The sequence below is a fragment of the Arvicanthis niloticus genome, chromosome 4, assembly GCF_011762505.2.
Source record: "Arvicanthis niloticus isolate mArvNil1 chromosome 4, mArvNil1.pat.X, whole genome shotgun sequence".
Taxonomy (NCBI): Eukaryota; Metazoa; Chordata; class Mammalia; order Rodentia; family Muridae; genus Arvicanthis; species Arvicanthis niloticus.
Genome location: NC_047661.1, coordinates 2348325 through 2363002, shown reverse-complemented (window position 1 = coordinate 2363002; position 14678 = coordinate 2348325). Strand labels below are relative to the sequence as shown.

The window sequence follows — 14678 nt, the reverse complement described above, 5'->3', positions numbered from 1 at the left end:
CCTGATGAAAGAACAAATGCCGCACATTACTAAGTGCTTTTGAAACAGAAATGGCTTCAGGAAGAAGTCAGAACACAAAATTCTCATCACTTTGGGCTTCGATTCTATAACGTCAGTGAAATGAGAGTTATCTTAAATGTTAATATTTTCTACCTTTGTTTTTGTTTTGTTGTTGTTGTTTTTTGTTTCTATTTTGTTGGAGACAAAGTCTCACGTAGCACAGTATGGCCTTGGGCTTCTGATCCTCCTGCCTTCAGCTCCAAAGTGCTGGATTACAGACTTGCTGGCACATGGTTTTCTGTGGTTCTGGGAACTGAATTCAGAGCTTTGTGTATGCTAAGCAAGCACTCTACAAACTAAGACATATTACATGACTTTATATGCAGGCAAAGTACTAAGTAAATCCATAAAGACTGCAATCCGCTCACCACAAATAAGCTGTTTATTAAATCAGGTGTATCTGAAACCCAAAGGTCTGTCACATTATACAGCATTCCCACCTCCTTCCTACCGGAATATACTAGATTGAGGACACACATCTTAGAATGTGGGTCAGCAGGCCTTCTATTTCAAAGACTGGAAAACTAAACCTGAGGTTACAAGTACATCTTTACAATCAACACACCCAAAATTGCAAAGTCAGACCTCCATCTCTAAAACGTAACATTTACTAGTCTTAACAAAATGATATAGTAAAACGTTCAATTTCTCAAAAATGTAAGACCACTTTTTAAGTTTGACAGTTCCTTTGCAAGTAAAATATATGCCTAACGAGAGATCAAATAACTTAGGTCCTAGTTTAGACAAAAGAAATGAAAGGATGTGTCTATATACATAGGTACAAAGACATGAAGTATCCACAGCAACTTGTTGAGAGCAGAAATTTTTTTAACAATCACCGTAGATAATTAAAGCATTCTTTGAAAGAGTCCATACACTTACTTGATATCTGATAGTATTTCTTTCTCAACTGTTTTCCGGACTAGAAACCCACTCTTCACTTTCACTCGATAGGTGATGTGGTGAAAACTCAGCACATCTCCTTCAGTGAGTGTCCTCATGGCCCTGGAGTTCATTCCAGGAAGGCTGTTGTTGTTTCTCTGTGACATCGTTACTAACACATGGTCATTACTGGACGACATCTTTAGGATTTGTGCGTTTCTGCAAAGGGAAAAACAACAGTCAATTAATAGCAAGAATAAACAAGATCGTCCACACAGATACCAGCACTTTTTTTGTGAACCCAGCCTGTAATGGCTGAGCCAGCTCTCCAGCTCAAGACAATAGAACTTTTAAAACAAGTCTTTAAACCTCTCTGTTAATCTGTAGATTCCTTTCAAATGGCCATTCTTCTCACATCACTGGGTGAGAAGCACCTTAGCATGGATCAGACATAACTCTAAGTGCCTCTGCTCCCATTAGATTTCAAATGCCTAAGAAATAGGACCTTAATTATATGCAAAGTACTAAAACCAATCAAGCAGAAAAAGGATGGGTAACTTTTCATCTTGTCTAGCTTTAAACCTTATACTAAAACTTAAATTCAGAATAGAGGATTGTTTGATCTTAGAGTCTGTACACTGTCATTAGCGATGGGCCGGCCTCGTGTCCAGTACAGGAGGGTCGTCTCATTGACAGACTTTGTACCTCCAGTTATTCCGCCCCTTCAAGAAGATAAATTCCCAAACTGCCTCCAGTGGGGAAAAAAAAAACAAAAAACATAATAGGGAAATATATTTAAATTCTAGGATAACTTAAAGTGTGGGAACTATTAATTACATCAAATGAGTAATTAAACAATTTTGGACTTTAAAATAAAAACTGAGAATTAAGTTTGCAGATCAAGTTTAGAATGTTTCACAAAGTACACTAAAGAAAAGCCCCTTAAAAATCAGATTAGTCTGAGACCTTAAGGTTACCTGAGCTTATGAAACAGGCTTGACATGTTACATTCAATAACCTTAGTTTCCATGTTTAAAAGACACCCATCTATGAAGAACTTTCTTTCTATTTTTCATGAATTTTCTTTTACATGTGATGTGTGAAATTTATCTGTGCAGACATGAGAAAGTGCTCAGGGGACAAGACTCTACTGCTGTCCTCTCCTTTTGGTTCCTTCAAAAATTATACAGGAAATATCTAGGAATAAATTTCTAAGATTATGAACAGTGTCACCTTCAAGGAAAGAGAACTTCCAGATTTAAGGAGAACTTTATTAGAAGCAGGATTAAAATAATCCCTCATGCATGTAACTGAGATAAGGGAAAAGGGAAGGGGAGGGGGAGGGGGGAGGGGGAGGGGGAGGGGGAGGGGGAGGGGGAGGGGGAGGGGGAGGGGGGAGGGGGAGGGGGAGGGGGAGGGGGAGGGGAAGGGGAGGGGGAGGGGGAGGGGGAGGGGAAGGGGAAGGGGAAGGGGAAGGGGAAGGGGAAGGGGAAGGGGAAGGGGAAGGGGAAGGGGAAGGGGAAGGGGAAGAAGGGGAAGGGGAAGGGGAAGAAGGGGAAGGGGAAGGGGAAGAAGGGGAAGGGGAAGGGGAAGAAGGGGAAGGGGAAGAAGGGGAAGGGGAAGAAGGGGAAGGGGAAGAAGGGGAAGGGGAAGAAGGGGAAGGGGAAGAAGGGGAAGGGGAAGAAGGGGAAGGGGAAGAAGGGGAAGGGGAAGAAGGGGAAGGGGAAGAAGGGGAAGGGGAAGAAGGGGAAGGGGAAGAAGGGGAAGGGGAAGAAGGGGAAGAAGGGGAAGGGGAAGAAGGGGAAGAAGGGGAAGGGGAAGAAGGGGAAGGGGAAGAAGGGGAAGGGGAAGAAGGGGAAGGGGAAGAAGGGAAAGGGGAAGGGGAAGGGGAAGGGGAAGGGGAAGGGGAAGGGGAAGGGGAAGGGGAAGGGGAAGGGGAAGGGAAGCAGTAGAATCAATATTTTAAAAAATGTTGGGCAGTATTCTCCCAAACAGATGAGTCTCAAGTCTCAGAATAAAGTTCCCAAAACAACAAGCAGGACAGATACAGAGGAATTCAAACGTGGGCCAGGCAAAAAACACATTTCTGAGTAATGTTTTTATATCCCAAATACAGCATTTGTTACTATTCATTTTTTAAAATGGAGTAATAAAATAGACAATACTAACTAGCCAAAGTTTATTCCGAAGCATTTGAAAAAAGGCACAAGTGATATAGAGACTGTACTACAATATTCTAAATATTTTGTTGAATCTGTCTACATCTTCAGAAACCAAGATATCAGTGCAAACACACCAATCACGTCTTCTACTAACTGCATGGTGGCTACTTTCCATCCTTCCAAAACTTGTCAAGAACAAGTGATAACTTGACTTAAATTGGTTATTGGCTCAAGACAAAAATGAGGTTTTTTTTTTTAGTAAAATATTCACTAATAAAAGGCTACAACTGGAACCAAAGGTTAAAGGAACCAAAGAAAGGTCGCCCACGCCAGCAGCTGGTGATCTGGAATTGATACACCAGTGAGGATGTTAACCGCGTGTACGGTTGGTTGTCTTCCCGATCGATAGCTGAGCTGAGTCTGTTTCCTTACTGCTGAGCAGCCACTTAATTCCTAAGTCCATTCTACAACCTCCCTCACTGGCTCAGGGCCTTCCTGACTCAAGAGTTACAACCCAAGGATTAGACAGGAATACCACTTAGCAGGAGTGAGGAAGACTCAGAAGAAGGGAAAGAAAACGGAACCAATTCCGGAGCTCTCATATGGAAAAACAGATTGCCCTAAGTTGAAACTAAGAAGTACAATAAAAATTAAACAAACAAAGTATGAAACCTTAGTACTGTACCACAGCATTTTCCCTCAGTTAAATGAAATGATTCCCACAGGTACCCACCACCCTCACCTTCTCAGTAACCTTTCCTTATGGTGGCGCCTTCCTGCTGTGTGCACTGCTCATGAGACTGCACCCCCTCTTTGTTTTTAACATAAAGGAAAACAACTCAGACCACATCCAGACTTCCCTGTGACAAAAATGTAACATCCTACCTTGTTTTCTGGTTTCTAGAGGACTTCTAATCAAATGGAGTTTTTTCATTTTCTGTCACCCAGGCCTTTTGTAAATACTTTAAATTATCAGATTAAAACAGACTTCCAAAGAACTTCACCACCCACTTGCACCCAGCTTCCTCAATTATCTCTTAATACAGCTTTCTAATCAGAGAGCAAAACTGGCTTTATATATGATGAAAAGCACACCCAAGTAGGGCAATTCATAGGTCAATTCTGTCCTCAAACAGACCTGCCTATGTCTACAGTACGTGATAGCAGCCACGGATCAAGAGTACAGAGCTAGACACGTACGTTTTTCAATACGGAGAGCTAATCTCTGCTTCACAGCCACAGAGCTGCTGATTAAGTAGCTAAACTACTTACTGACATTAATGCAAAGGAAATAGTAATGGCAAGGAGTTCGAGGCTCAAAATCACAAATGGAAAAGAAAAAAACACATAAAGCATGGTATTTAACTTCAAAAATCACTCTTTACATTTAAAAATGCCTTCTGCTGTTAAGTGTTTTTTCATGTGTCTATCATCTGACACATCCACCTTAAAGCATCCAGTACTGAAAACACTTAGACTGCTTATTAATTAGGTTTGTAATTAGTCCACTGTCACAGTTCCAGGCCTTCTCATCATGGTAGGCATGATCTAAGGACAAGATAGATAAAGAGAGACCCCCATAATAGAAGGTATATGTCCTCGTTAGTTTCGTGTCAACTTAACACGAGCTAGAGTTATTTTGGAAAAGGGAATCTCAATTGAAAAAAAAAAAAAAACAAACAAACAAACAAAAAAACAATCCTTCACCAGAAAGGTCTGTGGGCAAAGCTGTGGGACATTTTCTTTCTCGATTGATGGTCTGTAAGAGCCAGGTCACTGGGTGGTGCTGTCTCTGGGTAGGTAGGTGGTCTTGAGTTAGAAAAGAAAGAAAACTGAGCAAGTTCCACAGATGCTGCTCCAGTTCCTGCCTCCAAGTTCCCTCCCTGGATTCTCTCAGTGAGTGATGCATTTATAAGCTTTAAAGTACAATTAATCTCAAAGTTGCTTTGGGTCATGATATTTTATCACAGCAATAGATCCTGCTGTGGTTTTCAAAGAGCACACTGACTGTTGCATGGTGAATGTTGAGAGAAGCTTAGAAATTATGTACAGAATGGGCAGTTAGTGTAGAAAACGGGGCAGGCCTGCTTGTAAAGGGAGCACGTAGCTGAGTATTACAGAAAGGACCTTGGGTTCTAGAGCTACAAACAAACTTTTGTTAAAACCAACTAAGCACCAACAAGACTCTCCTAGATGACTGAATTCCTGAGCAAATGGAATCTTATTCAGAAAGTCCTTTCCTACACCTATATCTTAGAGGGTAATGCCTGTCTTCCAGGTTTCACAATAAAGTCTTTGATTCTGTGGAGTTGATTCTGTGCATGGTAATAGATACTAGCTTACTTTCATTCTTCTACATGTGGCCAACCTGTTTTCCAACACTATTTGTTGAAGATACTGTCTTTTCTGCAGCATGTATTGTCTGCAATTCTAAGACCTAAGGTTCAGGGATCATGACAAATGATGGGATGGATGGATTGTAAAAGCTAGAGAACCAGAACACGTGCTGTGAGATAGTATCTTCTATATTTGACAGGACAGCTGTACCCACAAAAAGTATCAGCAATAGGGTGGCCTAAATCAGACCTACACCACAACACCTGCCAGTGTAGACGGGGCCCTGCCAAAATCTGACAGGGACCCTTCCCTAGATGAAGAACTCTATATAGGCAATTTATGGCTGCTGAGAAGGAGAATCAGTTTTTCCCAGGGACAAGACCACTGAGAGACAAACTCTCTAATCTTAAGTGATCAACTCTAAACACATATCCATAAGAGCAACACTCAATGGATTCAACAGGTTTTGTACACATGTACAAATGCACACACATATGCATGCATGAATGTGCAATTTAAAAAGATAATTTGAGAGTAAGGACACATCAGAGGAGTTCAGGGGAGAGGAGAAGCAGAAATGATATAAATATAGTACTTTTGTATAAAATTCTGGAAAAAAAAGCCACCCAATATTAAAAACGAAAATAGCTTTATTAATGTTTTATTATCGGCAAATGTTGATCTGTATACCCATATAACCATAAAAACCATAAAAAGTCTCCTAGGTAAAAATCTCCTAGATAAAAGAGGAGTGAGTGGGGAAAGTTTAAGGCTGATTTACTCTGCATAGAAATTTCACACACACAAGAATGATACTATAAGAGAGGCCAGATGGTTGAGGGTTTTCTCCCTCGTTAGGTTCAAAGGAAGAGTCTGGGCTTCCAGTCACAAGTTTGGGGAGCTGAGGGGAGAAGAGCTAAGGCAGACGAGAGATGCCTTACCATTAAGTCTTCCTCAAAAATTATCTGTAACAGACAACCACCTACATAAATATAAGCTCCCTTTATAAATAAAAACTTACACTAAAAAATATACGTTTACACTCTTTATATGTAGTTGGAGGGAAAAAATTCAAGTTTTACTACTGTTCATGGAGTTATCATGGGCTTATATTCAATCCAAACACCACAAGAGCTTTATTTTGGTCTGGTGCTTTCTGGCAGCCTTTACAACAGATCTAGGTTTAATAAATAGATCATACAAATAAGAGCTGTTTTGAATTGAATTATCAATGAGATATCAATGAAATGATAATTATTATTAATTTGGGGTTTTTTAAATTTTGGATTAAAGTTTTATACCTTGGTAGCTAAAACAATTGCAGAGACCATAGGAGAAATGTCTGTCTTTGGCTTCCCATCCTAAATCTTCTCGCTTCTAAGTAGTCTTGCCTTCCTCACTACCCCAGTCAAGCGTTCTACCAACTTACGATCTGTGAACAAGGACATTTTCCTTCACTCCCATTCTGGCAGCTTGCTCCTTCCAGTTAGGTATTCTGACCAACTCAGACTGTCTACTATTCTCAATCAATGAGATGCCTTGTCAGACACTCAGCAGAGATAAAATAGGAGAGGCATGCATGGACACATTTACAGGGAGTTAAGTCCTGAGGCCAGAGAAAGGAGGACTATAATTTTGAGCTAAAGACACTCAAATTCCCCTAAACCTTTATCTGCTTGAAAGTATAGAATCCAAAAAAGAAGTCTTCTCATATATCCATTCTGGAGACGTAATGGGGTAGGGGTCACTCCAATTATAAACACTGTCACAGAAGTACCACATGTTCCATCTTCTGTCCTAAAAAGATATATCATCACATTTATGGGCAGTACTGTGAACCTGTGCACAAGCACACCCACTCCTGTGGAGGCCAGAGAACAACTTGTAGGAGTCAGACTCGCCTTCTACCTCGTGGGGCCTGAGGATTAAACTCAGGTTGTCAAGCATGGGACAAGTGGCTTTACGTACCGAGTCATCATGTAGGCCCAAGACCTAATTACATTAAAGCAGTTTGTTTTCTCAGAAATGAGCCTCCCCACCTGCCCATTTTAAGATGAAAATGGTGAACAGGAAGAGTGGAACATAGGTCTGCAATCCTAGTACTCAGCAGGCTTAGGCAGGAGGATCTCAGGAATTCAGGGCCAGATTAGGAAATGGTAAGACCCTGTCTCAAATAATAAGTAAATAAATAGGCCCCGATTCTATCTTTTCCCTTTGACTTACAGTTTTCTCTCAATGTGCAGTTATAATTTCCCTTACTGGTCTGGTTCTTCTCAATTCAGTTCACATGTCTCCAAATATTCAACCTGAGAAGGAAGAAGAGATTTTCCTCTACTACACACACATAGGCAATGAGTGAATCCTGATGCTACGTCTTAAATTAAGAGCAGGAAGCACCAGCTACAGGAACACACTGGCCAAAGCTCAAAACCAGCAGCAGTGAGCCAACAAATTATATAAAAAAATACTTAACAAAAGCCTGGTTGCTGATGTGTAAAAAAGTCCACAAAGAAGTCTTTAACTTGTTTTTAGTTCTGCAGCTAAACACGACAGCATCAGTTTAAAAATTACCTGTGACCCAGACCTGAGAGGGGAAGTGGATGCATCCCCCATCCCTAACCCAGCAGCTGTCTCTTAATAAGTGGCCACAAATGAAAAATTAGTTTTCTCCAACAGAGTCTCCCTGGGGATATAAACCAACTTTAAGGCCAGGCCCCATGACCTATAGTCCAACACAAAATGAATCAGTGGCATTTTCAGAGGTTCTTTGCCTCAGAATGGTTTGCCAGGGCTTTTTTTTTTTTCCTTTTTACCTTACAGGTCCTTTGTGTATACATTATGGTTTCCAGGGATAGTTGTGTATGCAAATGTGTATATCTGTATGTGTTTATTTTTCTTTGGCTCTGGTTCATCTGTTTGTTTGTTTTGTCCTATTCTGGTTTGTTTTCATATTATCTAATTTTATTTTATTACTATTTATTCTTCTTTAGATGCTTGTTTATATCCTAATATGAGAGATAATAAAGGTTGTGAAGTTGGGTAAGTGAGTAGGTAGGAATTGTGTGAGGGGAAACTATAATCAGAATATATTGTATTTTAAAATATCTATTTTCAATTTAAAAAATTGCCTGTGCTACTTTCCATTTCCCTCAGAAACCATGACTGTACATGATAGACTGTAAGGGAGCGCCAAGCACTGTCCACCGGACAGTGACCTGAGCATATGGAGCATTCGAAATAGACGATGCGGCTGAGAAATTCAGGCTTCCTTATTAATTCAATTAATTAATTAGATTTTAATTCAATTTCTACAAATGATACTGAACAAGATAATAAAAGTTTACACTACATCTGGTTTCAGGATATATACTTATTAAATTATTTCTAAACAATTTTATAAAGCCTTAAGACTTTTCTATATCTTATATCATATAAATTCATTCCTGAGTTTCTAATAGTACAAAGCAGGGCTGATGAAGCATTCAGTGGGTAAGTGCTGCCTGATAACCTAACTTTCATTCTAGAACCCACAAATCTGAGGGAAGAACCAACTCCAACTTGTCTTTTGACCTCTCCATGCTCATGGTAACACACACACACATGTTTAAAAAGTTTTAAAATAAATAGTATTATATTTCTTTCAACATTGTCAAGTACTTAAATAAAAGTGAACATCAACCAGGTAACTGCCACATGCTTCTTGCTGAAAATAACGAATCTGTAACATGAGCACAGTTGGTAGAGCCTAAAGAAAATTCTAATGTTTTCATAACTGTCTTCTATTTACTAAAGTCAATCTTCTTCCTCACACAAAACAAATGTGACAAGTCACAAAGAATTAGACCCGATCTCTAAAGAGAAATTATAAAACTTTACAAGAAACCACATTTATTACTGAAGTTTCATACTATTTTGTTCAGCATTCCAAATATGAATATGAGGCAAAAAAAGATCAAGTTACATAGCTATAACCCTTCAAGACAGCCCCAAACACTGCTTACGAGTCTACAAGGTCACAAATTATAAATACAAAGATTTGAGTTACACCATTAACAACAGAACTGTTAATTCTGTTCCTGCTCAGGTCCCAGAGCTAAGTTCTTTATCTTCAGCTATCTCTTGTTATGTATCTGTAAATGCAAGACTCCTACTCCCACTTGCATTTCCTTTAGATTACATTGCAAGCCTACAATTCCTAGAAGTCAGGCTCATCAGTTAACTACACTTACCACCAAGCCATAGGCCTTGAGTTCATTCCCTGGAGACACACATGCATACATGCACACACACATACACACATACACACACACACACACACACACAAAATAAATAATACATGTACTAAAGTTTCAATAAAAACACAAATCCTACAAGTTATAATTGTAAGCTAGACATGGTAGCCCATAGGAGTTCAAGGCCAGCCATCAGTTACTTAGAGAATCTGAAGTTACCATGGGCTACAAGGGACCTTATCTCATAAAAACAAGAAAAACAAGCTGTGGCACACCTATAACACCAGCAATGGGGAGGTAGAAGGAAGAGGATCAGCAGTTCAAGACCACTCTCTGTTACTTACTTAGTTCATAGTCAGCATGTGTTACAGGAGACACTGAGACACTGTCACAAAATGATAAAAATTAATTAAAAATATAAGTTATAATTTGTGGAAATTGAATCTGCCAGTAGATTAAAGCTATTTAAAAAGAAGGGACCTAACAACATCTAGATTGGATCTTTTATATCTCCTCATACTCTCTTCTCAATGATCCCTATAAATAAAAGACAAGGACGAGATTTTAAAACTTAACTAGAAACATTAGAGTGGTTATTACTAAACTACAAATAAAATTTAGGAAGGGAATAAACACAAATGAAGAAACTTAGCTTCAAAATTTTGAAGACAAGTCCTAAACAATATGATCTAAGAACTCTAACCCTAACTCTGACTGGCATCATGGGAAAATGAGAATCAGTGAATGGGGAGAAATCACAGAATTGTAGGTCCTGAGAGCCAAAGCAAGAATGAGGGTACCAGGAAAATGAGGTTGAATTTCTCAATTAAAATTTTACAGGAAACTGCACACCACACAGTCTATAACCTAGTCCTTTGTCATGAGTCTAATATGCGTATAACACATGTATACTGCATTAAGGTCAATATTCCTGTTCAATTCCAGTTTATAATTAAATAAACGTAATCACAATCAGATGTCCATAAATGTAAACAGAAAGCCAGAAGTCACTAGCAGCACTGTTTCTCAAATTACTGTGAGACTTAAAGTAGTAAATGTATTTTATATCATGTGGATGTTCCACAAAAAATCATATTAGAACCCATAATTATAGTAGAAGAAACCTCTATTCCATGGATACATCATCTCAAATCCAATAATGCACTGTGTGTGTTGTGGGGTGGGGAGTTGCCGGCTCCCTGCAAGACTCCCAACTGGCAGGAAAACGATCAGGGTGTGGTTAATAAAACTCAGGTTAGCATGAATTTAGCAAGCAGGTCCTGGGTCAAAACTTCTTAAAAAGTCTCACCAATTGGTTTATTTCCTTACAGATTTAAACACAGTAAACCTTTGGAGGAAAGTTTCAACATGACAATTATAACGACAAAGCTCTAGGCAGGGTTACATCCAAATTCCCTTGCAAAGTGCATCTCTTTAGCAAAGCACCTGTGATGTTTACCATAAGAATGAGTTCTACTAACTGACAAACTTGTTCAGGGTAAAGGCCTAGGGAGGAAGGATTCATAATAGGCAGACATAATAGGCAGACAGACAGAGAGGACTGCTCAGGATACTGGGGGATTTGGATGAAGGCTGGCCTTCAGAGAATAGCAAAAGATCACCAAGTTGCTAGACAACATCCACTCCAGCCTTTGGGGTAAACAGGTGTCATTTCCTTCCTTAGAAGAAAAGATCCTGCCTGTTTAACAATTCTGGTTTCTGGTGTTTTGTGTAAACTGTGCCCTCTACAATGTATCACTGTGGTCTTTGCCACTGCTAACAGGAACAGCATAAATATTTATTTGAAATTTTAACTTATTTCATCATTATAAATTTAACCAAACCAAAGGTTAAAAAACATACAGGGAGAGTGTCTCAAATTCTGGGCATATTACATTATATCCTGATCTTAAAAAAAAAAAAAAAAAAAACACAGGAAATAGAAATATTGCTAAGGACTTTTATTTTGAGAAGGAAGAGTCAAGTTTAAAGACTTGCCCAAAGATAACACTAAAGAGGAAAAGCTTCACAATTGGCATAAGGACACTTTGAAAAATCTGAGTCTCTACACAACTTCCTTTCATGTACACTGCTATTAGTCACTATACATCTCGATGAAGCTATTAAGATAATAAAATATTCCTGGTTCCTTACCAGAGCCTAATAAATAGAAACTAATAATATGTGGGGTGTTCGTTTTATAATACTTATTAGGTAAATATTTGATTTAAAAACTTCAGCTTCTAAATCTTGCCAAATTTCTCCGTCTCATAAAAAGATCAAGTCCAAACTTGGACTTTATTCGAGCCTTATCTAATGTAAGAAGCTGAATGTAGTAGTAGTCTGGGTGGAGATCACATGTAGTGGGAGAGTGCCTACTAGCACGCACAGATACACAGGCCCCGGATTCTATTCACATACAAGAGAGACTCAGAGGATACCTGGTCCTCAAAACAAGCTTAGTTTTCGGTATCATTCTAAACAAACATAACCAGAGTGTCAGGTTTGATACATGACGATGAGCCTATAAATGTTTGTGATATTAGAAGAAGAAAACACTTCAGAAAATGATGGTAGTGTTGAATACATAAAAATAGCACAGCATCAAAGTCTGTGTCAAAAGCTGGGATAATCTGAGCACCAAATCAAATACGGGTAACATTAAGAACCAAATAAAAAAATTACATGAGTCATTACTGACACAAATAGTTAAATAAGTAAAGGAAAGGTACAGCTAACTGCACCTTAGAGAAAAAAAAAAAAAGATTAGAAATACAAGAGTGAGACTCCTTTAAAATATGTCACTAAAACAATTATAATAAAGTACAACATGCTCCTCAAATGAGGTCCAAAATCACCAAGCAGAAGTTTGAGGAGAAACAGGATACACAGAGTTCAAGTGTGTCTCCTAAGCCCCACCTTGTCGACAAAGGGAAATGTGAAACCCTTCATCAAGATGATTAAGATCCGTAAGAACAAGTGTCAGCCTCGTATACCATGCTATACTGAGAGGACAGTATATTATCTGGTATATTAGACAGGTATTTCATCTTCCTGATATTGTTTCCCTAAAACAGACTGTAAATCTAGTCATGGGACAATATCGAACACAAAGGAGGTGAACTGTACACATTAAGGAGCTGATATCTTCTTTAATATTAAGATCATGAATAAAATAAGGCATATATATGTATATATACATACACACACACACATACACACACACACACACACACACACACACTGGACTAAACTAAATATATAATAATCAACTATAATGTGGCAAATTTAGATGAGTCCTAGATAAAGACAATGGAAAGACAAGAGAGCGAGAAGCGGCACGTGTGGTGCTCCAGCTGTGTTAGTTAGGCCAGGTACCACCGACTGCTCGGAACTAGACTGCTGTGTGGTTTACTTGCAAGTTTTTAGCAGTGCTTAATAATTAAGACAAATAAGAAAATAAACATTTTTCAATGTTTATATTGAAAGTATGATCGTTGATCATGAGGACATTTTAAATTCAAGTCCATGTTAACTCAGTCAAGGCTACATCATTGCAATGTACTATTTTATAAAACAATAATATTAAAATGTCTCTTGAAAGTCATACATCTATGATTGGCAGAAGCTGAGATGAAGTCAGTTGTGAGCCCCTCCTACCCAAGCTTCAGGGCATACCCTGGACCAATGAGGTAGAGAAAAACCTGCATCTGTTGCTATCTTTTCACACTTAGCATGAAAGAATGAAGGAAACAGTGGCCATTGTTTTTTGTTGAAAACTCAAGCCACTTGAATAAACTCTTAGTAAAATGGTAAGAGTTTATGACCTTTGGTGATCACTACTCAGCTTCTACATGTGAAGCTCTGGAAGAAGACTGGGCACATTTTCCTGGGGGAAGGGAGATCTGTACCTATACCTGAAATTCAAAATGTAATGTATATTTTAGGGAAATAAAGTAGCAAAAAGAGATCTGTACTGGAATGGATCCACTGCCTAAGGAGGCGATTTACTGTACAAAGCAATGCCATACTGCCAAATAAATTCCATCTGCGGCTTAGATTCGAAGGTGGCGTAAATTAGACGGGCACACTAGACTTAGCCCTGACAAGTTATACTGCTAGGCTTTCACTGCACGCAGCCTGCTGCTCTTTCCCAAGTACACATTCTACTTGAAGCATTTATCATAGGAGCTATATGTGGATAAATAAAATACAGTGTTTCTCTTCTACTGCACCCTCACAAAATGAACATGACTGTAACTGGACTGGAGACAGGTACAAACACCAAGTAACTTTCCAGTGAACATCAGCTTTGGTATCCAATAATTCAATTGTATTCTAACTCTACCTACTTGGCCATCTGCTAAGGGCTCAGTCACATTAGACAGCCCCTATTTCAGATATCAATCCCAGTAGCAGGCTGTACTTCCTGTACTTCCAAATGACTGGTTATAATTCATGTTCCCCACAGCCTGTCTTATGTTGAATAAATAAAGATTGGTTCACTGAATGCAAGGAGACACTCTACTTAAGTTTACCAGTTAAAGGAGATCGACAGCCAAGCATGGTAGTGTGTAGCTATAATCCCAGCAGCTAGGAGGCAGAAGAAGAGGGCGGGGGACGGCAAGTTCAAGGCCAGCTCCTGGTCAACATAGCAAGTTCCAGGCCAACAACAACTACACAGTTAGACCCTATATCAAATGTTAGGAGCCGCAATGAGCGTGACAACATTCGCCATTACAAGATGGCGCGGGCATCCTGTCCTTCCACAAGTAAACAACTAACTACGCAGGTGCAAAAGGCAAAAAGTGTGCCAAAGTCACTGCCCATCCCAGGGCGTATTATGGGTAATGAGTGAACAGCCAATCAGAAGTGAACACGTCACTCTAGGGTGTATATAAGCAGTGCCTTTTCCGGGCTTTGGGTCTTTCCGCTTCTGCTTATACAAGAATAAAGCCTCGCTGTGGTAACCACCCGAACACTGTCTCACGTGTCTCTTTCGCGG

General features: G+C 39.3%; 1 protein-coding gene across 5 annotated transcripts in view; it reads right to left on the bottom strand.

The window, feature by feature from the left end:
* Positions 1-14678, bottom strand: part of Abcg2 (ATP binding cassette subfamily G member 2 (JR blood group)) — a 101194-nt gene that overhangs the window by 38884 nt on the left and 47632 nt on the right. For 3 of the 5 annotated variants that reach the window (XM_034501402.2, XM_034501400.2, XM_076932155.1), the window contains exon 2: positions 943-1161. In XM_034501402.2, the coding sequence (XP_034357293.1) occupies positions 943-1142 (200 nt within the window). In that variant the 5' untranslated portion in view covers positions 1143-1161. Of the gene's footprint in view, positions 1-942; positions 1162-7664; positions 7748-10017; positions 10059-14678 lie in introns of all 5 variants that reach the window. The other 2 variants (XM_076932154.1, XM_076932153.1) reach the window with 2 other exon arrangements.